Below are 23,847 nucleotides of genomic sequence, written 5' to 3' on the forward strand. Positions count from 1 at the left end.
ACATGATCGCATCCGAAACAAACCCCATCAGTAAATCGAGAACCTCCCCCTCTTCCTCCGAGGCATCAACCTCCACGACACCGTCTGGTTCAGCGGAGCATGCACTAAAGTAGACGTGCTGTTGACTCCCGTGCTGTTACTCATCGCAGCATGCAATGAAGAGCCAGACAACGTGCTATTCCCTGCACTTGTGGTCCCATTCGCACCCGGTTCAGATGTTGCGCTGACCATACCCCCATGCGTAACACTTCCCATTTTATCCTCTTTCTTATTATCCTGCTGCTGCTGCTGCGCAGCATCACCAACACCAGTACCTTCAACCTGATTGACACCATGAACATCTTCAGAAGGATAAGCATCCGCACACTCCAACAACACCCACACATTCCCCTTCCCCTTCCCAACCCCATCCCCTTCACTCCGAGGATACCTCCCCCTAACAATCGGATACTTCGGACGAGGACGAGGATAATGATGTTCAGCACACTCACTCCCCACCCACTGACCAAACTCCCCCGCATGGACACTTTGCGCAAGGAACGGCTCATCCACGCACCCGGGCTGTTCATGCATGGTCACGTTGCAAAGTTGGGGTATTACCCCTCCTTCTTCGATATCCTTGTTGGTATCCTCTCCATTAGGAGCAGGCGATACGAATTGCTCGATCTGTGTATCGAAGGATACATGCGTGGATGTTATGGGGATTGGGTGACATGTTCCTTCGTGGAGTTGGAGGGGAATGTGTTGGTGGGCGCGGGGGGATAGTAGTACTGGTGATGGTGGTGGTGGTGGGGAGGGAGGGCAGGTATTGTGGAAGACAGGGTGGATGTTGGCGATGGTGGAGGCGGCGGTTGCTGTTGATGATAGGGTTAGGGATAGGGATAGGAGGGAGATGGTGGTGAGGTGGTGGCGCATTGTTGAGGTCCGCTATTAGGAGTGAGAAGGTGAAGTAAGTAGATGTTTGGATTCAAAGATGAGTTCGATTGGATTGACTTCAAGAAGCTGAATGATGCTTTCAGTTAAATTCAAAAGTTATCTATCTACATCCTTATATACTACCATCCTTCCCCTCTGGCAACTTCTACCAGCCGCTGATTTACACGTCTACGCGCGAAGAATAGAGTTGCTGAGAATGAGTATGCATGTAAATAGGAAGGAGTAATTGGCGTCGGGAGTGGCTAGCATTCAGCATTCCTGGGCGTGGGTGTGGATATGTCAATTGCCGTTTGTGGACGGCTGGATACTGTATCCGCATTCCTGAGAGGGTTGACCTGTGTGTGATTGGGGGCTTGGGGGGTGATCTACGGATCAGCGCTGGATGTAGTCTAGTTCATTGGTACAGAGTAGATTGGGGGTTATTGTTTGTTGTTGTGCTACTATGCTTACCTGTTTCGCTTTGAGTTGGAGTCCTATAGTAGTACTTCGTAGTCAGCGGTCGAAGATAATGCTCTAGGTAAAATTATTGATGTATTCAGGTCTTACTGAATACAAAGTTTCAGAGTTTAATCTGGTAGATTAACATTATTATTTTCTAGACTACATTGGTTATAACCCAGTAAGTCATGGCAACCTCCGCTTCAACCCGTACATGTCCAGCACATGGCTATCGCTCACACCTTGACCAGTCTACAGACCGAGACCAAGTCCGCCGAGGATATTGCCGCTGCCATTGTCCTGGGTATCGTTGGGGTCGTTGGCGAGGTCTTCGGCAGGGTTGTGCGATTCCACCTTCTGTAGGTCATCCTTGTTACCGTCACCCCCATCACACAGCAGCCGGACGTAGACGTATTTGTCGAACGGGTCATCCGGGATGCACCCGCTCTCGGCATCCTCCTGTCCCGGGTAGAAAGGAACCACTGCGTTGGGCACGCCAATGCACTCGTCATTGGCATAGACACCCAGACCATGGCAACGCTCAGAGGTATCCTTGGTGACGTCTTGGAGGCTCACCGAGTAAGCATCGATTGACAGGCTGTGCGAGATCTTGGCCTTTTCGCATGTATCTTCGGTGGCGTAGGTGGTTTCGGCATCTCCAATAAGCTTGTCATTGGGGGGAGCGCCAGGGTCGCAATCTTCGTGGGACTTCACTGTGACTTGTGCCACGCCGTAGCCGTAAACGGCTGGGGTCAGGCAGAGGGCCGAGGCGACGAGGAGCTGGACTTATTAACAGATGTTTTGAGTATACGGATGAGTGATACTAACGCTGGAGAAATGCATGGCGAAGATCAAGCGATTTGGTAGATGCAAGAGGTTGCGGATGGCGGGATGCAGAATAAGAACAATTGCTCCCAGAGGATCAAGCCATGATTTATATCACGGGCGAAGAAAGGATCCACGACTCCTGGGACTGTTACTTTTCTGATTTTCCTTGATGTTCATTGTTTTGGAATGCAATGGGAGTTCGTGGGCGCGTCGGAATGGATCGTCCACAACACAAAGGGTTAAGTTCAGTCTGCCTGGGGCCCCGGCGGACTAAACGGTGCGGAGAAAGCTTCCATACATGGCCCTCTAGCCTTGGTTTTTTGTGGAACATAAAATGCCTACATAGCCTGGATCGTAGCTTGCGCTGCCCAGGAGGTCTGGGAAGGGATGGCAAGGACTGTACGGCACGCAGGGGTGGATGCCGATTCTCCTACCATCCCCATATCTGTCAACCCTGTCGGTGTCTTGGCCATGTCAGAATCAGCTTACCTCAGATTCGAAAAGACAAGGAGGATGAGAGGCTCAGAAGGGCTCAAGATAGACGCAATTATACTTTGCCCTAAGACAAGTACTCATCATCGCGACCAGGAGTCTTCAGCCCTCCCTAGCTGCGAACCCGTCACCTTAATGTGGTCAAAGCCACCCTGTTACAGGAGATATCACATATGTTGGTGCAGATTACCCCGAGGTAGGGATAATAGTATCGGCGGCGCATGGCTGGCCGCCTGACATAGAAAGCGCATGAACGAGCGCGGGGTTGCGACGCGACTGTAGAACCGGACATCGCCTACTGTGTAGTTGCACCAACGCCACAGACGCTAGATTCTCGGTGGTCGGAAGGAAAGCTAGCTGTAGTAAGCCATGACCAGGTAAGACTCGGTCTGATCGTTGATCGAAATTCCCAGTAGCCCATACGCAGCTGTGACTGCAGTTAAGCCCCGGCTCTTCCGAGAACCCGTCAGAATTAAGACCAAGGCCTCAAGGCCCACCAGCAGATTGCCAAGGGAATAGCTCTGCTTTGTCGCTGCGTAACAGACTTGGCTTTCGACAGCTATGCTCTTCCCGAGCAGCATCGGATCCATGGCACAAAGGGCTTGTCATGTGTGATGGTGTCGACTTATCGCTCTGTCAGCCAGATTCACCCCGCTGTGAGGCTTAATTGCAATGATTCGAGATAGATGAATCGTGCTGCCTATTGGCGCTCATACATAAACGTTCCGAGCTGCGTGGTGGAGGTAAGACGGCAGAGTCAAAGGCCCCATTGGCCGTGTCGACTAGCACGTAGGAGTGATAGTCCCGACCGGGATGCTGCAAGCTGCAGTCTCACTGTAGTATAAAGGGCAGATAGCTGTCATCTCCAACTTGAAATTGTCGACACACTCAAATCATTCCGACTATCCTCATTTCGCTTCTATCGTCACCCATCATGACCGTCTCAACTGAATCTACAACCGACGTGCAAGTCTTCCCGTCTGTTCCTCGGCCGCTACTGCTGACCCAGACACAGCCTCATCATCGGTGCGGGTCCATCGGGTCTAGCTGTTGCTTACTGGATGGCGCAGTATGGCATTAACGCTCGCATCATCGACAAGCGTAGCACGAAAATATTCCGAGGCCACGCAGATGGCCTGAGGGGCCGAACGCTCGAACTACTTGACAGTATGGGGATTACCCAAAGGATCCTGCAAGAAGGATACCACGCAGCAGGTCTGAAGTATTGGGTAAGAGGCACAGTTAACGTCGGTGGGAGCGGTCACTAATCATGGATACTAGAGACCGGACGGAAATGGGGGTTTGAAGCGCGCTGGACAACTGCGAAGCACAATCTGGAAATCCTCGCCGCATCGCATGGCCTTATTGTCCCAAGGCCGCATCGAACGGTTTTTCCTTGATGTTATCCGGGATTCGTCCAGTATCGACGTTGAAAGAGGCGTAATGGGAGAGTCACTGACCTATGATGAGAGCCTTGAGCATGATAGCCAGGCATACCCCATCACGATCAAGCTGAGGACTCTAAGTGAGGAAGAAGCAACCCCTATCCCTAACCCGGGTACTACACCCTACCGTCCAGCCCGGGACGACCTGGAGGACCTGGCCCCAAAACGCAAGCACAATGTTGGGACAATCGAGACGGTTCGGGCCAAGTATCTCATTGGCTGTGATGGGGCGCACAGCTGGACGAGGAAACAGTTGAACATCCCCTTCGAGGGATCCCACACAGATCATATATGGTAACCTACTACACCATTTCTTGATCGACTGTAGCTGACTTGCATTGCCTTAGGGGAGTTATGGATGTGGTCCCAATCACGGATTTCCGTAAGTTCAACACCTGGTATGGAACGAAAGACTTCTAACGTCGAACCACAGCGGACATCCGCTGGCCGTCTTCCATTGACAGTCCGCACGGGCATCTGCTTGTCATCACGAGAGAAAACAATGTGGTGCGCTTCTATGTCCCTTTGCAAGAGGAAGACGAGATATCGCCTTCTTTCGATCGGTCGACGGTGACTCTGGACATGCTCCGGGAAAGAGTGAAGAGCATCATGTCTCCCTTCTCTTTCGACTTCAAGATCTGTCACTGGTGGGCTGCCTATCAGGTACACCCTGGCTCTCGCTTTCCCAACCGATCCCGTGGTGATGGCTGGTTAATAAACTCTAGGTCGGTCGGAGACTCGCGCCCGCTGTCAACAAAGGACGTATGTATCTTGTCGGGGATGCCGTCCATACTCACAGCCCTAAAATTGGGTTGGGAATGAACATGAGCATTCAAGACGGCTTCAACCTCGGTTGGAAGCTGGCGCTGGTCGTGAAGGAGATGGCGCCTCCTTCGATCCTCGGTACCTACAAGTCTGAGCGTCATCAGCTCGCCAAGATGCTCCTTGAGTTCGACCAGAAATGGGCTGCGTTCTTCCTGAAGCAGAAGAAAAAGCAGGATCAGCTTGAACTCCAGGGTCTTCCGGAAGCTAACCCAGAAGACATCCAGGCCATGCAAGATGTTTTTCGCGAAAATGAGATGTTCGCCGAGGGCCATGTATCGTTCTACAAGGCGAGTCTCATAGTAGACAAGGACAGTACAGCAGTGGCCAAGCACCTGACAGCAGGAGAAAGATTTCCGCAGGCACTTATTTGCAAGCAAGCAGATGGTCAGCCATGGTGGACTTCACGGCTCCTAAACAGCGATGGCCGTTTTCGGCTTCTGCTTCTGGTCGGAGACTGCCGGCTGGAAGACCAGAAGAGTCGTATATTGGCTCTCAATGGGGGTTTGTTGGCACTTCAGAAACGCTTCACGCCCCCCAAGCAAAAGCTTGACTCTGTCATCGAGGTCAAGGCAATTCACAGTGCTCCGCTAGATGATGTTGAACTGAGCGACTTCCCCCCAGTTCTGCGCCAGTTCGATGAGACCACTGGCTGGGACTATACCAAGGTCTGGAGTGACAGTGAGTGCTTCTGGGATGAACAGTGCAAAGGCAACGCATATGAGATCTGGGGGGTGGACAGATCAAGGGGTGCCATGGTGGCTTTACGGCCCGATCAGTACATTGGATGGATTGGAGAGCTCGACGACGTGGCCGGCGTGACCAAATACTTTGAAGGGTTCCTTCACGAGCCTCGGCCGGAAGCGGTGCTGTAGCCTTCAGAATTAATGTGGAGTAATCCAGGTAGATTGTCTACTACTTATTTTACTAGTAGAAATTAGCCGAAGTCCTGCAGTTACATTTTCAAGTGAAATAGGGTGATCTAGAAATGAGGTAGATAACTTGCCTCTTGCCTTATCACTTGTCAAAGTAATGGAATGTGATTAATGTGGGGGATGTCGGCTGAGATCCGAGCGCATGTTTCTGAGCTGCTCTTATCGCTTGTTGGAGTTGCAGTGGGTCGCTGTCAATGGCAAGGCGCGCAGTTTGTACTCAACGGCGGGACCGACATATAACCTATTGCTGGTCCCAATCGATTTCTTGACTGGCCTACCTTCTTTTTTTTTCAGTCCCCGGCGAAATCTGCAAATCATTATGGCACCTCCCTCGTCTCCTACGGACCATCACATCGTGGCCCTGCAGGGCGACTTTATCAGAATCCCCAAGTTCGAATTACCCGCTCCTTATACTTACACCACAACAATCTACGGACAGACATCGCTCTCCGAACTCCACGAACGGATACACGATGCCTCTATCTTAGTTCTATCGGCGCTGCGAATTGATGCAGAGGCACTATCACCCGAGGCGACCCCGTATCTGAAATTGATTGTGATAGTTGCTGCAGGCAGCGACTGCGTGGATCTCGAAGCATGCAGAAAGAGGGGCATTACTGTGAGCAACTGTCCTGCAGCAAACACCGAGGCTGTCTCCGAGCATGCAATTGGACTTTACTTTTCTGTCCGCCGCAAAGTTATGCGCGCGCACACATTGACTCGCGCGGGCGAATGGACCCGGAAAAAGACCCTCGTCTTCGATTGTGTAAATCACGATGGAACGCAACCCCTGACCTGCCAGGAGGAGGTGGCCGGAATTATCGGAAATGGCGCTGTCGGTACGTGCTTCGGGCGATCCATGGTTTGTCCTTCGCTTGGATTTACATTGGCTGACTCAAATTCAGGAAAGCGGATCGCCCAATTAGCCCGTGGGCTGGGTATGAAGGTTATTATCGCAGGGCGCAAAGCACTTGGTGATGCGAGCACACCGAATCACGCAGACGACAATGTGGAGAGGGTTTCCTTCGACGAGGTGATTAGGCAGAGCACAGTGATTTTCATTGCGGTTCCCCTTGCTCCTTCGACGCGAAATCTGCTATCGACGGCTGAATTCGAAGCCATGTCACCTCATGCGGTTTTGGTCAATGTCTCGAGGGGAGGAGTGATGGATGAAGTGGCACTTGTCCGAGCATTGCAGGAGAACCGCATCACCGGTGCTGCAACTGATGTGTTTGAGAAGGAACCTGCTGGGCTGGAGAACAGTGCTCTGCTGGCTGAAGGCACTGAGGATCTGAACCTGGTTCTGACACCTCATATTGCATGGGCCACACAGAAGACGTTGATCAACTATGAGCAGAAATTCAAGGAAACGGTGGAGAAGTGGATGGTGGGGGAATTCATGAACGTAGTGACCTGAATCAAAATATTTCGAATGTTAAATAATTAGATACCATGAAAGACCATTTCCATTATATTTTGAAAGACATCAAGCATAGCTCGAAAGGAGTGGATGATGATGATGCTCTCTTTCTCTTTGTTTGGTTGCTTCTTATCGCAGGCTGAGTCAGCCTGTTATCAGGCCTGCAAATGATGGCGAATCCTCAACTAATCATCGGATGAGCTGCGATGCTTCCCCATCGCGCTGTCGATCGCTCCATCAATCGATTCCCCAGTCATCCTCGCGGCTTACTCTTATCTCCCCGCTTTCCGCTCCGTCCCTTGCGTGATGGCTCGTTGATCCGACTTTTCCTTCTTCAGTGACAGGAGAGCCCTCCTCTCGTGCTGGCTCGACTAACCTGAACCGCGACGGCATCCGATGAACTACCAATCCATCACCATGGCAGGCAATGCCTCCAACAGCGACCGTCAAGAGGATGGGGCAGTTCGAGATGGCTCCCCGCTAACATCCTCCGTCGACTTTGGTGACCGGACAGCCTTCGCCGATGATTCTCGCTCCTCCGCAACCTCCCCGCAAAGCTTCACCACGCGATCCCTGCTCGTCGGCCTTCTTATCGGCGCTCTCATTACGTTCTCCAACACATACTTTGGACTGCAGACAGGATGGATCAGCACCATGGCCATGCCATCTGCCCTAATCGGCTTCTCCGTCTTCAAGGTCTTCTCCAAATACCTGTCGTATCCATTCACACCCATCGAGAACGTCCTCATACAAACAGTAGCAGGGGCGGTGGGGACCATGCCGCTGGGCTGTGGGTTCGTCGGGGTCATCCCGGCATTGGAATTTTTGATCAAAGATGGCGAAGATGGCCCGTCGGGAGATGGTGGTACCGGTGAAGGCGGACCTCTGAAGCTGAACTTTTGGAAGCTCGTCCTCTGGAGCTTGGGGGTCTGCCTATTCGGCGTCGTTTTCGCCGTCCCACTGAGGAAGGAGGTGATCGTTCGGGAAAAGTTGAAGTTCCCAAGTGGGACAGCCTCAGCCTTGATGCTGAGGGTGCTGCACGGAAGTGGCCAGGGCGACGAGAAGTCGAAGAAGCGGGTGACTGATGTTGAGGGTGTCATACGGCGTGAGGAGAGATCCTACGCATCGACTTTGGCGCATGAACCCGAGGAAACCGGCGTTCTGCTGGGCAACGCCAGCTCTGGTGGTGATAGCAATGTCCAAGAGGACTGGAGGTCCAAGATGCGTCTCCTGGTGGGCGCCTTCGCGGTGTCCGGAATTTATGTAAGGCTCATTGCCTGGGAACATTGGATCTACAACTGACAATAGGCCAGACCCTTTTCTCCTATTTCGTCCCCCAAGTCCGCGATATTCCTATTCTAGGACTTTATCTGGCTAAGAATTGGCTCTGGACCCTGAATCCGTCGCCCGCATATGTTGGCCAGGGCATTATCATGGGCCCCTCGACCTGTATGCATATGCTCTTCGGTGCATTCTTGGGTTGGGGTGTTCTTTCGCCACTTGCAAAGGCTCGCGGATGGGCCCCGGGGCCTGTGGACAGTTGGGAAGATGGAAGTAAGGCTTGGATCGTCTGGATCTCACTGGCCATTATGCTTGCCGACTCACTTGTCAGCCTTGGCTGGCTGGTTGTGAGGCCTCTAATACCCCGTGCTTCGAATATGAAAGACAAGCTCCTCCACAGCCGCTCTGGACGGAGGGTTCTATCTGGAGGCTCGACAACCTCCAATCATCACTCGTACATATCCTATTCCGCTCTGAGTCCCATCACTGAGGTGTCTTCTGTGCCGAGCCATACTGTCCCTTCTATCGGGAGACACAGCGCCGTTGATGATGCGGATGAAGATGCGCCTCCATCCCAGCTTATATCCAACCGAACAGTCATCATACTCCTCCCTCTAACTTTGATTCTCAACGTTGTCTGCATGCACTTCGTATTTGGCGACATAATGTCTCCACTGCTTTCCAGCCTTGCCACCCTGCTGGCAGTCCTCCTTTCCATCATGGGCGTCCGCGCCCTTGGGGAAACAGACTTGAACCCCGTCTCCGGAATCAGCAAACTAACCCAGTTGCTCTTCTCCCTGGCTACACCCGCCTCTCACTTTTCCCGCCGCACCGCCTTAGTCACCAACCTCCTCGCCGGTGCCGTATCCGAGTCCGGTGCCCTTCAAGCCGGAGACATGATGCAGGATCTCAAAACCGGACATCTCCTTGGTGCCAGCCCCAAGGCCCAATTCTACGGCCAAATGATCGGCAGTCTCGTTGGCGCCGTGCTCTCCACCGCCGTCTACAAAATGTACGTGAACGTATACGAAGTCCCCGGTCCGATGTTCCAGACTCCCACCGCATACGTCTGGATCTTCACGGCCCGCCTAGTCACCGGCCAAGGCCTCCCTCCGATGGCATGGCAAGCATCTCTTGTCGCCGGAATCATCTTCGTAGCCATCACCATCCTCCGCATTGTCGCCTCATCGCCGATCGCCAACGGCGGCCGCAGAGATGTCTCCGCCCCCTGGAAGGATTTTATTCCCGGCGGCATTGCCGTAGCGGTGGGGATTTTCAACGTTCCGTCCTTCACTTTAGCCCGTGCCATCGGCGGCTTAATTGCCTGGTGGTGGGCCCGGCGACATTCTAACAAAGTCGCCGGCGGCGGGCCGGACCCGAGCACCGACGACATCCAAACAAATTTGTCCGACTCATGGACGGCCGAAGGGCGTGCGGGATCCTCAACCGGGCTTCATAACCAGCAGCAGGCAGCTGCCAAAGAGGCGGATTCCGCCTCTTCATCTGTTGTGGTCCTTGCTTCGGGATTGATCCTTGGCGAGGGTATTATTAGTATTGTGAACTTGCTTCTGGCAAGTGGCGGGGTTCCGCATCTTTGATAGCGAAAAGACAGGGCAGACTTGGTAGGCGTATAGACAGAGTAGTCATTGTTCGTTCCTGGACTGGTTTGTATCTAGTTTTAGCGGGGATATGGCGGATGATGGAGCTAGCATATACGTATATAGATTAACAAAAACGGACTGATGTCGATGACTCTGAACGGGACGAAAAGGGAGTGTTAAAATCAAGCGAGCTACGTTGCCATTACTACCTGGTCGTTTTTGCCAGTCGTCTGATCCATAAACTACGAAAGCGTATTCCGTGATTTAGATACTGTATCTATTCCTGATTGATAATCTAAGCACTATGTAGCAATAATTACTCTATCTTGAGCACATCATTAACCCCAAGACATTGAAGCGCCCAAAACAGTAAATAGCTTAGTGTCCTGTCGACCTCACGTCTTTCTTCATCTGTCATTTGCCCATAAGTGTCCGGCAGAAGAAAGTCAAAAGGTAAATCAGGTTCAGAGATAGTTAATTTACATTTCGTTTGTGCATAGTGAAAAGAAAGGAAAGCAGGAGGTATCAAGGCCAATGAAAAAGGGTAACAGGTGGTATAAGAGTCATTCACATGAAGTAGAAGTAAAGGTAGAAGAAGTAAAAGAAGTATCCAGACACATAGTTTCGTATGTTTCGATTATGAAACCGGCATGAGAAGAGAAAAGAACAATGAGGGAACGCGTGACCGGAAGCGTTGGATGTTCATGAAACTTGAAACGCAATCCAGTAAGGAAGCGTTCGTTGCAGACGCATACAGTGTTTATCGTGGCAGGTTCGTCCGCCCAGCGGCGTTCAGTTGACACTCGTGGCACATGACGGTATCAAGTGCTCGGCATTGAGACGACCCGTCACTCATGACTATGTTCAGGGGCGACTGTCTCAATGGTGGCCGAAGCTGGTGCAGCGTTGACTGATGGATGCAGGGATGCTAGATGCATGGAAGTTGGACCGAGCGGAGTTCCGAGAGGACTCGGTCCGGATAGTCCTGTCATTCGAGCGTTCGGTCCAGCCACACCTCCTGTGCTGTTGCTACGCATCCGTTGGTTGACTGGCATCCGGGGACCTTGCATTCCCGGGGGTCCGTAGGGCCCAGGGCTCAGAGACCTAGGAACCATCGGACCGGGACCGGGAGAGAAAGATCTTGGAGGTTGTGGGAACTGCGCCGGAGACATAGGACGCTGAGTATACGGCTGCGGCTGCGGAGGACCGGCGTAACCAGGGTGAGCGGGAGGCATGGGGCGGGCCGGCGACATCGGACGAGCCGGCGACATTGGGCGAGCCGGTGACATGGGGCGGGCCGGTGACATTGGGCGAGCCGGTGACATTGGACGACCTTCTTGAGGATAAAAGCGTGGCATCGGCATCATGTTTCCAGCCGGCATGGGGCTATTGGGGCCTCGGGGTCCAGGGGCAGCACCCGGGGGCGGGCCCATCCGGGGCATCAAAGGACGCGAGGAAAGACATGAGCGAGGGACAACACCTTGTTGAGAGCGGTCCATACGAATACAAAGAGCCCATCCATCGTCGTACTCGTGCAGGAGTCTGACGAGATCCCCAGCATGTAGCTCCAGTTCATCGGCCATTGAAGGGGCGAAATCCAAGTGCACGCGATGCACATTGGATGGGGCAGGGGCAGGAGCAGGAGCAGGAGCAGGAGCGGGAACTGAAACTGGAACTGGAACCGGAACTGGAACTGATCCAGCCGCTTCAGATGGATTAACAGGAGAGACAGCAGGAGCAGCTGAAGCCGGGGCCGCATTGGCATTAGAAGGACCATCTGGGCCAGTATTGGTGGAATTGGATTCAGATGAGACGCTGGATATAGAACTTTCAGGACGAATGGGCAACTCCTTATCTGACGCGCTGGAGGCTGCAACCGCGGCCACAGCAGCACCAGCTACAACACCAGTCACAGCGATTCCGGTTGCCGTGGCTGCTTCTGCAGCGGGATCAGCAGCCGCAGATTCTTCTGGGACAGAGTCAAGCTGTGTAACGGAGCCGTGGGATGTAGAAGGCGGGGAGACCTCGGAAGGGTGATTGAATGGATTGATTGGATCGTTGAAGGGGTTTGTACTGGCGGTACTTGATTGTGGTGTGTGAACCGGCGAGGTATTGCCAGTCAGATTACGTGTGCCAGCTGCACCTGAAGCAACGACTGCTCCGGAGGCGACGGCAGCGTCGGCAGCAACCGTAGAGGGGCCCGCAGAGCCAGCACCAGCACTGAATTCTGATGCGAATGGCGCAAACTGTGTGACTGGACGGACTTGGAGTTGAGGTGGATCCAGGGAACTCTTCGGCTCGGGCTTCGGAGGAGGTGGTGGTGGCGCGACAGGATCTGAACCCCAGAACTTCTCATCTTCGGCTACTTCATTTTGGATTTTCTGTTCCTGTTTCTTCTTTCGTACCCAGAGAAGGACGAGACCTGCGACTAAGCCAACCGCCAATATCACACCGATAGCAATGCCGGCTTTCGCACCTCCAGAGAGCCCTCCTGATCCCGAAACTGCAGTTGCGGATGCCGACGCCGAAGACCTAGTGACATCCGAACTTTCCAGTCCCGCCTTGCCTTGGGAGGATACGGAAGATGAGTCCGAAGACATAGCAGACGAAGTACTGGTCTGAAAGGTAGTCCTATTTGCCGATGTAGTCTCATCTTGGCTCGTGCTTTGCGTCTCTTTGGTCGCCTCGGTGGTTGTTGGCTGGGGTGCCGTTGTAATTGCGGTCTCAGCGGTCTCAGCAGTCTTCGTGGCGGTAGCATGAGTCTCAGCCTTTGTCTGTGTTGCTGCTGCCTCAGTCGTCTCGGCCGTCTCGGTCTCTTTTGCTGTCGAGGACGATTTCGATGCCTTAACAGGAGCGCCGATACCAACAGCTGTGTTCTTGCTGCTTTCTGAGGAAGTCTTGCTTCCCGTGACATAGCCTCCAACAGGACCATCAAAATCCGCACTCATTGTCACATAGACCACTGTCACCGCATCATTATCCGGGCTTCGACCCTTCAAATGGGGCACACGGTCGCGGTGCGCATGCGCATGCGCATGCACCATGGCTGAGATGGTTTAGGGCTTGTGCACCTTGTAACTATTCTGCAATTAACTGGGCCTCTAGTGGTAAGCTAGAGTAGAGTCAAATGTGACGGGAATATATTGGTGCCCCGCGTACTTGTACCGTATCTACACAGCAAATGCAGAAAATAGGCAGATATATGTGAACGCAGGCTCAATGATAGAGGGTGTCTGTGAGTAGTTTCACTGGCATCAAAGAACGGATACCAGTTGATATGATATGTGACACAGATCGCTTTACTTTGTTGTCTCTGACACCAACGACGAGATAAGCTAGTCGCGTAGTGGCGTTAAAGGGGCGCAAGCGCGTTAAAAGAATGTGAGAGTGAAAAGAATGGAAGTCTGAGAATACCCAGATATAGTTCAAAAAGGGCTGGGCCACATCTGATCTAGATCGGTTGAAACGAAGGACAGCGAGCTTCCAGGCCGCGAAGGTCAAAAGGAAGGATGAGATACACGAAAGGAGGGAGAGTAAAAGGATGGATGTGAAGGTCAGCACGCCCAAGCGTGGGCTTGCGAGAAGTGAAGGTGGTGAACCAACTAAAAAGAGAGTGAAGGGGACCCAAAGACGAGAGTAAGTACTGGGAAAGAGAGCATCGCTCCCAAATACGGGTAAGTTACCATCTTACGGGAACCACAGTTAAACGAAATGAGGTCAAAGCATAAAAGAGGGGCTCTCCGCCAATTAGAACTGCGTATCAGCCTGTATGCTCTGGTCTGCGCTAACATGCTGAGGCGGGGATCACGGGGTTTGTCCCGCTCAACCCTCAGGCACTTCATCCCGCTGATTCGTCCTATTTTGATACGGTTCCTGGTTTTCTGACCGTCACAAGAGAAATCACGAGGTTGCCGAACCTCCCGCTCTTTCCCCCCCAAACTCTCTCCTGCACAACTGCATCACAGGCAATGCAAATACTGGCTACAAATGGATGCTAGTGTGGGCCGAACCCCTCGATCATCATTTCTTCTCCCCCGGCTCCTGAACCAGTACATTGTTGAAGGCGTTCACACAGGGGATACACCATATGTCTTTATGCACGCTCACTGAGATGAAATGCTACCTGCTCAGTCTTTCTCTTGACATGGGTTTGAGTGTGGTCACTCTGAACTCATTGGGTACCTCCCTTCTGAGCAACTAGACTACTAACAACCCAACGATATCATTCCATGACTAACCTCGTTAGCGGAAATGCAAAGTTTTCAAAGCCGAATGGATTTTGATCCAGCGCCGTTGCTTTAAACGAGATCTTCACTTTCTCATTCATTGGGTGGTCCCTGAGCCACCGCTCATTAATTAGCCAAGCCCCTTCTTGAACTCCGGTCCTTCCTAGCGTTACCCACATCCACCCTGACCACGGCTTCCCCTGGCAAATGACAATCATCCAATGGCTGCGATAGTGGGGTGGTACGTTACTTTGTAGGTACTCCGTAGGTTCCCTCCGAGTGTCCGACCCTTGTGCATGGCCGACAAATGGAATTGCCTTCCGCTGTTGAACATCGCACCGGCATTGGCTTTGATAGTAGCTGTGGTGCAGCACCACGTTCGTGCAGCCTCGCGAGTCTAGCCTAAACAAAGCATGCTGCCCTTGCATGCGTCAAATACGTACCTGGGATCAGATCATATTTTCGATACACTACTCATATTTGGTCTCAACTCTCAACTATGTTTCCTCTTCCATATTCCTTCCTTCCTTTTTTAAGGTCTACACTGTAATCTGATTACACCCCTAGGGCCAGCAGAACAATCGTGCCCCGTCAGTCTTTGTTTCGAATGATACCATAACCGGTGCTCCTCCGTTCGGTTCCGGCCTAATAACCCGCGCTAGCCAGCTGTCTGAATATCAGCCCACACTAATAATAATACTCCCGCCTTCAGAAATCTCCGGCCTCTCTCGCCTTACTGCCGAGGCTAATGCCTGACAGGCGTTAGCAGCTCCGTGCTACAATGTCTGCAGCACTTCGGTCTGTCGGGGTGCTGAAACGCCTAGCGAGTTCTATAATGGGCCATCCAATGGGGCAGCCTGCGAACGCTCAAGAGAAGCCCGTAAAGCCATGTAGATCGCATTTTTGCTGTGGTGTCGTCATGTGAAGGATCGCCGCAGTGGCCGTCTCTTCAATAAGGGGTTCGAAGAAAGATATTGAAGATTTAGGAACTCGAGAAATAAGGATGTTTCAAGGCCTGTTTTCGTTGTAAGAGATGGTTCGTCAAATCCGTCGGTTTGTCTTTTCGTCTTCACATACCTCTTCTGCGGACAACCGCTGACCGCTCTCATAGCGCACCAGTTCGCTGACAAGGCTACGGGCTTTGGTAGAAGCCCCTCTAAGGATTTCGTCCCATTGTTTAGCAGGGTACTTGTAGAATTCTACCTTCCCCCAGTCGGGTAGACTCTGCGTCTCCTATGATTGACTTCGATCAGCATGATATCCTGATATCATCTCGACAGGAAAGGGGGTAATTCGATTGCATACAGGCCATGTCGTTTCATCCGGTGTCCCTAGGGTCGTGAAGATTGACTGGATGAGTGAGAGGTCGCTTCCCACCGGTCCCGAGTCGAATAATTGCGTATGCCCAACAGCCACCGCTTCGGCAACAACACAACCGGCCGCCCAAAGATCAAGAGCAGTCCCATATGCCTTGAAGCCGAATAGAATCTCAGGGGGGCGGTAACAGGTAGTTCCAACATCTGTGATTTTTTGATCCGCAGGCTCAGATCCCTTGCTTCCTTCTTTCCATGTAATCCCAAAGTCTGCGAGATATGCCGGTCCTTCAGGAGAATCAAGCAGAATATTGGAAGGCTTGATATCTCGGTGTATAATTCCCAGCTTGTGGATATGGGCTAATGCGCTGAACATATCCCGCAGATGAGACTTGGTCTGCGCCGCAGTCAACGCATCTCGCCGAAGTAGTTGCTCCAGATCATATCTCATGAAAGGAAACACGAGGATTAGTCGCCCCTCGTCTAGGCTGAAAGTGTCCAGCAAAGGCACTACGCGAGGACTAGCCGCATCACGAAGAAGTTGAACCTCACGTTTAGCATCATGTGGTGGGGTTAACATGTGAGGTATAGTGACCTTGACTGCCACTAAGCTACCGTCGGTATTTTTGGACTTGTAGATCATGGAATGGAGGCCATCGAAGTGATGGAGACATGATTGGTATGGGCCGATGGTTTGGCCCCCTTCCCAGTGGTCTTCGTCGGTGTCGTTCTGAGGTTGATCTGGGCTGCTGATGATGGGAGCAACCGATCCCAAAGACTCTGCTTTGTCAATGGCTTTTTGACATAGCCTGTCATACTCCTCCTTTGATGCAGCTTGATCGTAAGCTTCGGTCTCGAAGCGCTTCGCTTGAGACTGAGCTTCAGCGAACGCAGCGGAGGAAGAAGCTCGCTGGTAAGCGGTAGTACTGAAGGGTATCAGAATCAACTCCTTCGTATCCACATAAGAGAAAGCAATGCAGGGAGAGATCACCGGTGATAGTAGACTTACAGCGATTGAATGGCAGACAATCTATCTGTGAAGCCAAGGGTTTTTCTCCAGTCGGGAGTGGTCATGATAGACAGAGATATACAGTTATATATAGGTAGAGAGAGAAAGAGAGAGAGAGAGAGAGAGATGAGAGGTAACAGATGATAGATGATATATTCAATCTATCCACTAGTTCTACTAGTAAGTAGTATAGTAGATAACTATTTAAAGATACCCCGTTATTATTATTATTGTTATCATAATAACTCAAAAAAGGCGGGCAGACGGACATGTGACACTTCCGTGGCGCCTTACCGAGAGCGGCATGGGCCGATTCGGCACCTCCGCCCCAGTTGTTCCGGCGTTGCAACCCATCATCGTCATCAGCCATCAGCCATCGGCCATCACATCCTCTTCCCTCCGACTCCAACTGTCCTCCGTTGCTTGTTGAACCTTCCCCCGGTTCCGCGTGGTGCTTCGTCCAATCGCCTCCCCCATTCGATGCTCATCCCTTCCCAGTCTCATTCTTCCTTATTATGCGCCCCCGACCATCGTCCTGCTAAGGTTGTGACCTATGTGTAGTGATGGAACTCTCACGGCAGGAGTATCCAGCGTTGCTGGTACGATCCCCTCGACCCCAGATAACCCCACCTATCTTTTTTTCTCCCTGTCCTCCCAACTTCCACTTCCTACCATGTCCAGACACATCTAACCTGATATTTGCTCGTCAATATTGCAGGCCTCTTTGCAGCCCGGCCAAGCTACAAGTGTACTCAATGATCGCATTCGCATCATAAACAAAGTCAATGCGGACATCGCGGACTGGCTCCAGGTAAGCTGTGTGCCCTTCTACTTAAAGACATATGTAGAATACACTTCATGTGGCTTACACCTATCTTCCAATCCATAGGAACGTCGTCGCATTGAAGAATTGTATGCCCAAGGGCTGCGGAAACTTGCGCATCGGCCACAGTTGGACAATGGCGCAGCGCTCGGGTACGACCGGCTTTTCAGATTATTTTTTGGGTTTGCAGTTCTTGTACTAAAAGCAGTTTCATGAACAGTGTCTTCCAGATACCGTGGCAGCGCATTATCGCTGCCACCGAATCGATTGCCTCTTCGCACGAAACTTTCGCCCACAAAATCGAGGAGGACGTAGAACGTCCGCTGCGAGAGTATAACACGAAAAATCGGGAATTGTCTTCCATGACTGGTATCCAGAGCGACCTTGCGGGACTGGCCAAGAACTACGAAGCATCCCAGAAGAAAGTAGAAAAGGCCAGGGAGAAGGGCCCGAAGGGTGCCGATAAGCTGGCTAGCGCCGTCGCCGCCGCAGAAGAAATTAGCCAGCAATGGGATTCCAGAGCGCCATTTGTCTTCGAACAGCTTCAGGCAGCAGATGAGGGCCGTCTCAATCACCTGCGAGATGCTCTCACTCAATTGGAGACCCATGAGACGGATCAGGTTGAGCGCTGCCGTCAGGCTGCTGAAAGCTGTCTGAACGTTCTTCTGAACGTAGAGACTGCAGATGAGATCAAGACATTTGCTGCGAAAATTAATGGAGGAAGACCCGTCGTTCCGAGGAGACAACAAACTACCTCGCCTCCCCCAGTAGCACCTCTGTCGCCTCCACCACGCCTGCAGGATGATGCTGCTAGTCAGCGATCGGAACATTCGGGTCCAGTTAGGACACCTCCAGGTGAGCATATCTTGCATCTTCGACTGCTCTAGCCCCGTATTCTGGTGCCATTCGCTCGATGTGGAGTTCTGACGCCCTTCTCGTAGCACCCGAGCCCCGGCACAATACACCCCTGGGTGGCCTTAAAAGGCTGGGAACCGTCATGAACCGACGGAGGAGCATTGTTCAGCCTTCTAGCGCTGGTCCCTTCTTCTCCGATAAAAAACACCGCAGTCCGTTTGCCTCCTTTAAGAGGGGTGATTCGCGCGATTTGCAAATTCCGGAGACCCCAACCGAAGGAATGGAGCGCCCCAGCACTGCCATGACTACTCAGGATACTGAGCCTCCAGCTATCTCGAGTGAATCTCATGAGCATGAGGGATTTGCTGGCGCGACATCCACTGCAGTGCCCCAGTCAGCACCGGCTACCGCCAACGGAGCAACATCTCACGAAGCTCCTTCTGAAGAAATTACTGCCGCTGCTGGCGTGTCACGCAATGAGGTATGTGGGAGAATTTACTTGTCACTGATTCCCGAAGCTAATCTACTGACCAGCCACGAGTCGACTCAGAAGGTTTCACGGAGCGTCCGGAAACCATTGACGAGATTACCAGGGCCCAAAGAGAGGCGGCCGGGTAAGCAGTTTTTGTCACTTTGAGAGTGTATTGTTTTGGCTAATTATCTCCTCAGATTGGAGGAGCCCGGGATGAATTTGACAATACGAGACCAGCCAATCTTTGAGGACGAGGATCAAGCCAAGCAAGCGATGGATGATATGGCTAACCAGCTCAGAATGGTGGGTTTTATGTGTAAAATGTTTTGCTACCGCATGTTGCTAATGTTACCATGCAGCGAGCTCAGCAGAGTGGTGTCCGACGAAATGCTGGAACCTTACGTGGCCGTCGCGATGTCCGTAACACTGTCTTTATTCCTACACCTGCACCAGGAAATGACCTCCCTGCCATTCCATCAACCTTGGATACGTCCGCTCCAACCTCTCCATCTTTGCAAGCCAGACATGTTGCCTCGCCTAGCACGGCTACAGACGACCATGCCATGTCCGACACGACCTCGATTCGCTCGTCTCATACTCTACATAGTGCTCCGGGTCCCGTCTCGCACCCCGACCTTCACGAGCCAGGTCTGAACGCATCTATCATAGACACAGTCAGTGCATGGTTCACTGAGGGTGCGGTGTCCAAATCATTTGTCGTTGGAGAACTTGCGTTGGCATACAATGCTACGCCGGATGTGACTCCAGGTAGCACACGGGTTCGCCTTGACAATTTCCAGATTCTTGAGAAGGTGGCTGCAAACCCACACTTCGTGACGGAAGACAAAGGCAAGGATCAATTTGATGAAAAGAGGGGTGAATATGAGGTGAACCTGGCTAGCATTGCTCGGTCCTCGCCGACGGTAGCTTTCAAGTACCAAATTCACATGGAACCCTCCGTTGCCGCAGCCTATTGCCCTGTCATTTTCAAACCAGTGTGGAATCTCGAAGAGCACCAAGCCAGTGCGATCATCTACTATTCTCTCAACTCCTCGTTCACGTCTGCGCCAGGAGGCTCGATTACCCTCAGGAATCTTGTTTTGACAGTAAATCTGGACACGTCTCCTGTGGAAGGGCGCGAAGTGGCTCATGCCACAGCAGCCGTCATGTACCCGAACACCGGTGCAACATTCCGTCGCAAGCAGTCTGCAGTGACCTGGAAGATTCCTGAGCTTGAAGTCAAGGCTGGCTCTGATGCCAAGTTGCTGGTCCGATTCTCGACGACAGCCAGTTGGCCACGACAGGGCAAGGTCGATGCCAAGTTCGAGGTTCACACGCTTGATGATGGATCCCGTCTGGGAATCAGCACCGCTTCCCCGACTAATCTGGTGAAGGGCTCTGACCCCTTTGCAGACGAAGAGGCCGGCAGTCAGACTCCTGAACTGCAGCCATCTGTTGAATGGAAGAATGTCCCGACTGCCCGAAAGCTGCTCGGGGGTAAATATGTCTCATCTTAAGGCTGGGTCCGCATTTTGCGTTTACCTGCGCGCCACCCGTGTACGAACAAAAGACACTGTTCAACGCAAGGGCCTCGGCAACGATGCGAGCCTACGTGCCGTGTCCTGTCGCCCTTTCGCACCTCATGATAAATATGTCAAAAAGACTCCCCGTCACGGTATATCAACATAATCAGTACTCGTTACTGTGTCGCCCTATGTCCCTACCCTTCAATCCTCCTGTGCAAAGCAAGTCTATCTTTCCTGCCGTTTCTGCTGTATTTTCCTTTGTCTTTTTCCCGATATCCTTCCTTCCCTCGTCATGTAATCTCATTATCTGGCCTTTTTTCCAGCTCATGCTGAGCCCGGTTAATGGTCTGTAAATAAGCTGCTCGTTCATGTTATTATTAGTTCCACTGTAGTGGGTAATCAGAATTGTACATGCTCTGCAAATGAGCATTAATCGGGAAGGAGGATCGCCTTGACCGTACCTAACACCTATCAAGAAACTTAATTGAATACTGAATACCCTCAAGTCATTCTTTGTTGGTGTCTGATTACGGTAAGGAGACAGGATACTGGTCTACGCTTGCTTGTCCTCCTTCAGCTTCTCGCATTGAAGTATGCCCCTTAGTGTATCGTTCTCATGTGCTTGCAATTAGGTGCTACAACCGTACGTCGTTCTTGAAATAGCCACTGCGCTTACTGCATCTTTCTTCAATTACTATTATGGCTGAGCCGTTGAGCATGATGATAGTAGTTAGTAGTGATATGCAGAAGATGTTGCCATGGATACGGACTAAACTGCTACGGGAGCTAGATTGGTACCTCTGAAGCTAGAGCCTAGTTAGCCCTTGTTGGACCACTGTAAGGACTACTAGTCGCTACCAACCCTTGAAATATTAACTTGAATCTTCATGAACAGAGAAATGTTATAACATGGCACCATAACACGTGTGTGCCGGGGAATCACATTGAACTTTGCATGGCCAAAATAGAACTAAACCACATGCCCCTTAGGCAGAACCAAATATCTTACATGCGCGCAGCCCTAGTAGTCTTATCGAAAAAGTCCAGCGTCATAGCAGCAAGGAAACAAGGAATATCTTTCCTCTCCTCAACCCAGAACTTGATGAGGTGCTTGATCTCCATGGCAAAGAGGCTGTTGGGACCACCCGAGATCTTCATCGTACCATTTTCTCCATCGAAGATTATTGAATTTTCCTCGCCGTTGCCCATGCTTCCTGGGCCCCGTGAGTCGGATGGAGCATCATGGTCACCATGCCTGTAAGCAGCTGATAGATGGAACATCGAGGTGACTCGGACACGGCCGTTGGGAAGGAAGTCCAGTTTGTATCCCAGCAGGGACGCAACAGCTTCGCGGAATTCCGACGACTTCGCCGTCCAGATTTCCTTCAGTCGCCGCATACGCTTCTCCTTGTCCGCGACTACTCGCTCCATGTCTTGGACTTCCAATTTCATGCTTTCCAGAGTGCTTACTGGAACGACCTTTACACCCGAATGATCGCCACGTAATTGAGCAAGGAGATCCTGATTTTCGGCCTTCAAAGTCCTGACAGTGGAGAGTTTGAGGTTTTCTGCCTCGGCGGTGGGATTGTCACGCAGCTCGAGGATTCTGGTACGCGATCTAGCCTTGAGGGATTTGATCTGGGATTTGCTTGCCTCGAGCTCTTTGCGCAGAAGTGTCGCTGCTTGTTCGGATTTCGAAAAGGACTCCTGCAGGGTTCTATACTTGCGCGTCAAGACAGAAAGACGTTCGCTTTCTGCATCGCTCTCTGCTGGAGAGAGAGGCCGTTTGATTCCGCGGGGTTGAGACTCATCCTGCTGAGAAGGCTCGCTTTTAGCAAGCTCTTCATGGGCCTTTTCAAGCTCGGCCCTATACTCGTCGACGAGCTTCTCGAGATTGGCGATTTGCTCAATCTTTTGCTGATCGAATTGATTTTGTTCCGGATTCATAGTCACCTCTTCCGTGTCAAAAGCCTTGAGTTGGGCACGCAAATAATCGACTTCTTTCACAGCGAGAGCCCGCTGTCGTTCGAGTCTTGCTTTCATACGGCTTTCTGCCATAGCTCCACCCGCAACAGAACCGGCACTGCTCCGGAGTTTTTCAATCTCCTGTCGCAGGGTGGTCCGTTCTGTCTCCAAGTTCTTGATCGATTCGTCCTTCTCCAAGAACTGAGCCTCAACACTGCCTATCTTATCAACAAGAGAGGCTTTTTCAATGCGCTCTTGTAGCAAAGCCTTCACAACCGCTTCTGGAGAATCGAACTCGGCCGGCTGATCATTGTCTTGCAAGAGACTAGTCCAAGACCGTCGCTCGTCTTCCAACATCTGGATCTGGATCTGAGCAGTCCCCAGCTGTGACTCCACATCCTTCATCAACTGCAGCTGGTTTTCCAAGGATCTCTTTTGCTCCTCCACAACTTCAACATTCTTCTGTATTTTCCGTAGGTGTCGTAGTTCAGTGCTTTGCTCACGGTTTGTGGTTTCCAGATTTCTGATATGGCTGACTTGCTCGGAAAGTTCGCGCTTAAGAACTGACAGCGTTTCGCTATCTGTTCCCTCAGCTTTGAGCCGGAGATTTTCCGTTTCCAAATCAGCGACCTCTGTTTCTCGTTGACGCAGCTTCTCTTGTGTAGTCTGCATATCACTCCGAACAGTCTGGAGGTCATTCTGCAGTTCCTCTATCGTCTTTTGTAAAGACGAGCGTATAGTATCGAGCTCGCTGATCTGATATTTGTACTGTCTTTCCTGATCGAGCGATTGTGCCTTTGAGTCTTCCACCTCCTCCTGAAGTAACTGATTTTGATCTTGAAGACTTCTGATCTTTCGCTCAAGGCCAGCTTTCTCATTAAGGGCATTGTCCTGGGTTTCTTTCAACTCTTTCGCTAGAGTCTCGCTCTTGTGGGTGGCCCGGTGGCTGTTACTCTCTGCAGCCTGTGGGACAGAAACATGGTCAGTGGAATAGACGTGAAGTAGTGGCTGAAGAATTGAACAAACCTGAGCTTTTCGGAAGTCCGAATCTGCCTTGAGCTGCAAATCCCGTAGTTCCTTCTCATGACGCAGGACCATCAAATCCCTCTCTTGCTTGAAATTCTCCAGCTCATACTTTAATGTATTCACCTGTACTAGCAGCTCCTCCTTTTCCGTGTCTAGAGAGGCTATTAGTCTTGAAGCACGCGCAGCCTGAGACACAGAAAACATTAACCTACCAGGCTTTGAGGGGTAAACTGAGCGGACCGATTGTTGCAAAGCGTCGGGTGCTGGTGGAAGCGACAAGGGAGATTCTGCGCGCATGGTGTCCCGCGAAGGACGTGAATTGATGCTCGAATTCATCTGAGGCGCATTAGCTTCCTTGAGCCAAACTGGCTGCATTTGACGACTTACGATGGATCGATCTGGCAATAGTATTTATCGTGTGACACGAGTTTTCG

The 23,847-nt window shown here is 51.7% G+C and overlaps 8 protein-coding genes across 8 annotated transcripts; 4 read left to right on the forward strand and 4 right to left on the reverse strand.

The window, feature by feature from the left end:
- Positions 1–12: 12 nt before the first annotated feature.
- On the reverse strand, positions 13–915 carry BO83DRAFT_457536 (uncharacterized protein; the record flags this gene model as incomplete). Its single annotated transcript, XM_025537104.1, has 1 exon — positions 13–915. One exon carries the CDS (start codon positions 913–915, stop codon positions 28–30), a length of 888 nt encoding a protein of 295 aa, XP_025391570.1. The 3' UTR covers positions 13–27.
- A 655-nt stretch (positions 916–1,570) lies between these two features.
- On the reverse strand, positions 1,571–2,717 carry ccpA. The gene is made up of 3 exons (XM_025530434.1): positions 2,692–2,717; positions 2,203–2,579; positions 1,571–2,154 (listed from the first exon to the last, which is right to left on the reverse strand). Exons 2-3 carry the CDS (start codon positions 2,215–2,217, stop codon positions 1,627–1,629), a joined length of 543 nt encoding a protein of 180 aa, XP_025391571.1. The 5' UTR covers positions 2,218–2,579; positions 2,692–2,717; the 3' UTR covers positions 1,571–1,626.
- An 883-nt stretch (positions 2,718–3,600) lies between these two features.
- On the forward strand, positions 3,601–5,850 carry BO83DRAFT_375353 (putative phenol 2-monooxygenase). Its single transcript, XM_025530435.1, has 6 exons — positions 3,601–3,660; positions 3,710–3,923; positions 3,976–4,433; positions 4,487–4,521; positions 4,573–4,802; positions 4,865–5,850. The coding sequence occupies exons 1-6, from the start codon at positions 3,629–3,631 to the stop codon at positions 5,834–5,836; spliced, it is 1,941 nt and encodes a 646-aa protein (XP_025391572.1). The 5' UTR covers positions 3,601–3,628; the 3' UTR covers positions 5,837–5,850.
- A 313-nt stretch (positions 5,851–6,163) lies between these two features.
- BO83DRAFT_331238 (D-isomer specific 2-hydroxyacid dehydrogenase family protein) lies at positions 6,164–7,333 on the forward strand. The gene is made up of 2 exons (XM_025528266.1): positions 6,164–6,735; positions 6,802–7,333. Exons 1-2 carry the CDS (start codon positions 6,216–6,218, stop codon positions 7,311–7,313), a joined length of 1,032 nt encoding a protein of 343 aa, XP_025391573.1. The 5' UTR covers positions 6,164–6,215; the 3' UTR covers positions 7,314–7,333.
- A 207-nt stretch (positions 7,334–7,540) lies between these two features.
- On the forward strand, positions 7,541–10,390 carry BO83DRAFT_375354 (OPT family oligopeptide transporter). Its single transcript, XM_025530436.1, has 2 exons — positions 7,541–8,579; positions 8,630–10,390. The coding sequence occupies exons 1-2, from the start codon at positions 7,734–7,736 to the stop codon at positions 10,193–10,195; spliced, it is 2,412 nt and encodes an 803-aa protein (XP_025391574.1). The 5' UTR covers positions 7,541–7,733; the 3' UTR covers positions 10,196–10,390.
- A 656-nt stretch (positions 10,391–11,046) lies between these two features.
- Positions 11,047–13,242, reverse strand: BO83DRAFT_385574 (SH3 domain protein; the record flags this gene model as incomplete). Its single annotated transcript, XM_025532624.1, has 1 exon — positions 11,047–13,242. The coding sequence occupies one exon, from the start codon at positions 13,240–13,242 to the stop codon at positions 11,047–11,049; it is 2,196 nt and encodes a 731-aa protein (XP_025391575.1).
- A 2,164-nt stretch (positions 13,243–15,406) lies between these two features.
- BO83DRAFT_305516 (putative cell division protein kinase (Ctk1)) lies at positions 15,407–16,811 on the reverse strand (the record flags this gene model as incomplete). Its single annotated transcript, XM_025527264.1, has 4 exons — positions 15,407–15,439; positions 15,502–15,657; positions 15,730–16,663; positions 16,747–16,811. 4 exons carry the CDS (start codon positions 16,809–16,811, stop codon positions 15,407–15,409), a joined length of 1,188 nt encoding a protein of 395 aa, XP_025391576.1.
- Positions 16,812–17,309: 498 nt separating this feature from the next.
- Positions 17,310–20,413, forward strand: BO83DRAFT_306076 (uncharacterized protein; the record flags this gene model as incomplete). Its single annotated transcript, XM_025527284.1, has 8 exons — positions 17,310–17,345; positions 17,465–17,557; positions 17,636–17,721; positions 17,790–18,424; positions 18,511–18,905; positions 18,959–19,038; positions 19,094–19,199; positions 19,256–20,413. 8 exons carry the CDS (start codon positions 17,310–17,312, stop codon positions 20,411–20,413), a joined length of 2,589 nt encoding a protein of 862 aa, XP_025391577.1.
- Between the last annotated feature and the right edge of the window lie 3,434 nt (positions 20,414–23,847).

This window comes from Aspergillus eucalypticola, assembly GCF_003184535.1.
Source record: "Aspergillus eucalypticola CBS 122712 chromosome Unknown BO83scaffold_4, whole genome shotgun sequence".
NCBI lineage: Eukaryota > Fungi > Ascomycota > Eurotiomycetes > Eurotiales > Aspergillaceae > Aspergillus > Aspergillus eucalypticola.

Excerpts from the sequence above, each read along its gene's own strand:
- BO83DRAFT_375354 (XM_025530436.1), top strand. The coding sequence starts at position 7,734 with ATGGCAGGCAATGCCTCCAACAGCGACCGTCAAGAGGATGGGGCAGTT. Across the intron at positions 8,580-8,629 it reads TCGCGGTGTCCGGAATTTAT|ACCCTTTTCTCCTATTTCGT; the intron begins GTAAGGCTCATT and ends ACAATAGGCCAG.
- BO83DRAFT_331238 (XM_025528266.1), top strand. The coding sequence starts at position 6,216 with ATGGCACCTCCCTCGTCTCCTACGGACCATCACATCGTGGCCCTGCAG. Across the intron at positions 6,736-6,801 it reads TATCGGAAATGGCGCTGTCG|GAAAGCGGATCGCCCAATTA; the intron begins GTACGTGCTTCG and ends ACTCAAATTCAG.
- BO83DRAFT_375353 (XM_025530435.1), top strand. The coding sequence starts at position 3,629 with ATGACCGTCTCAACTGAATCTACAACCGACGT. Across the intron at positions 3,661-3,709 it reads ACTGAATCTACAACCGACGT|CCTCATCATCGGTGCGGGTC; the intron begins GCAAGTCTTCCC and ends ACCCAGACACAG. Across the intron at positions 4,803-4,864 it reads ACTGGTGGGCTGCCTATCAG|GTCGGTCGGAGACTCGCGCC; the intron begins GTACACCCTGGC and ends AATAAACTCTAG.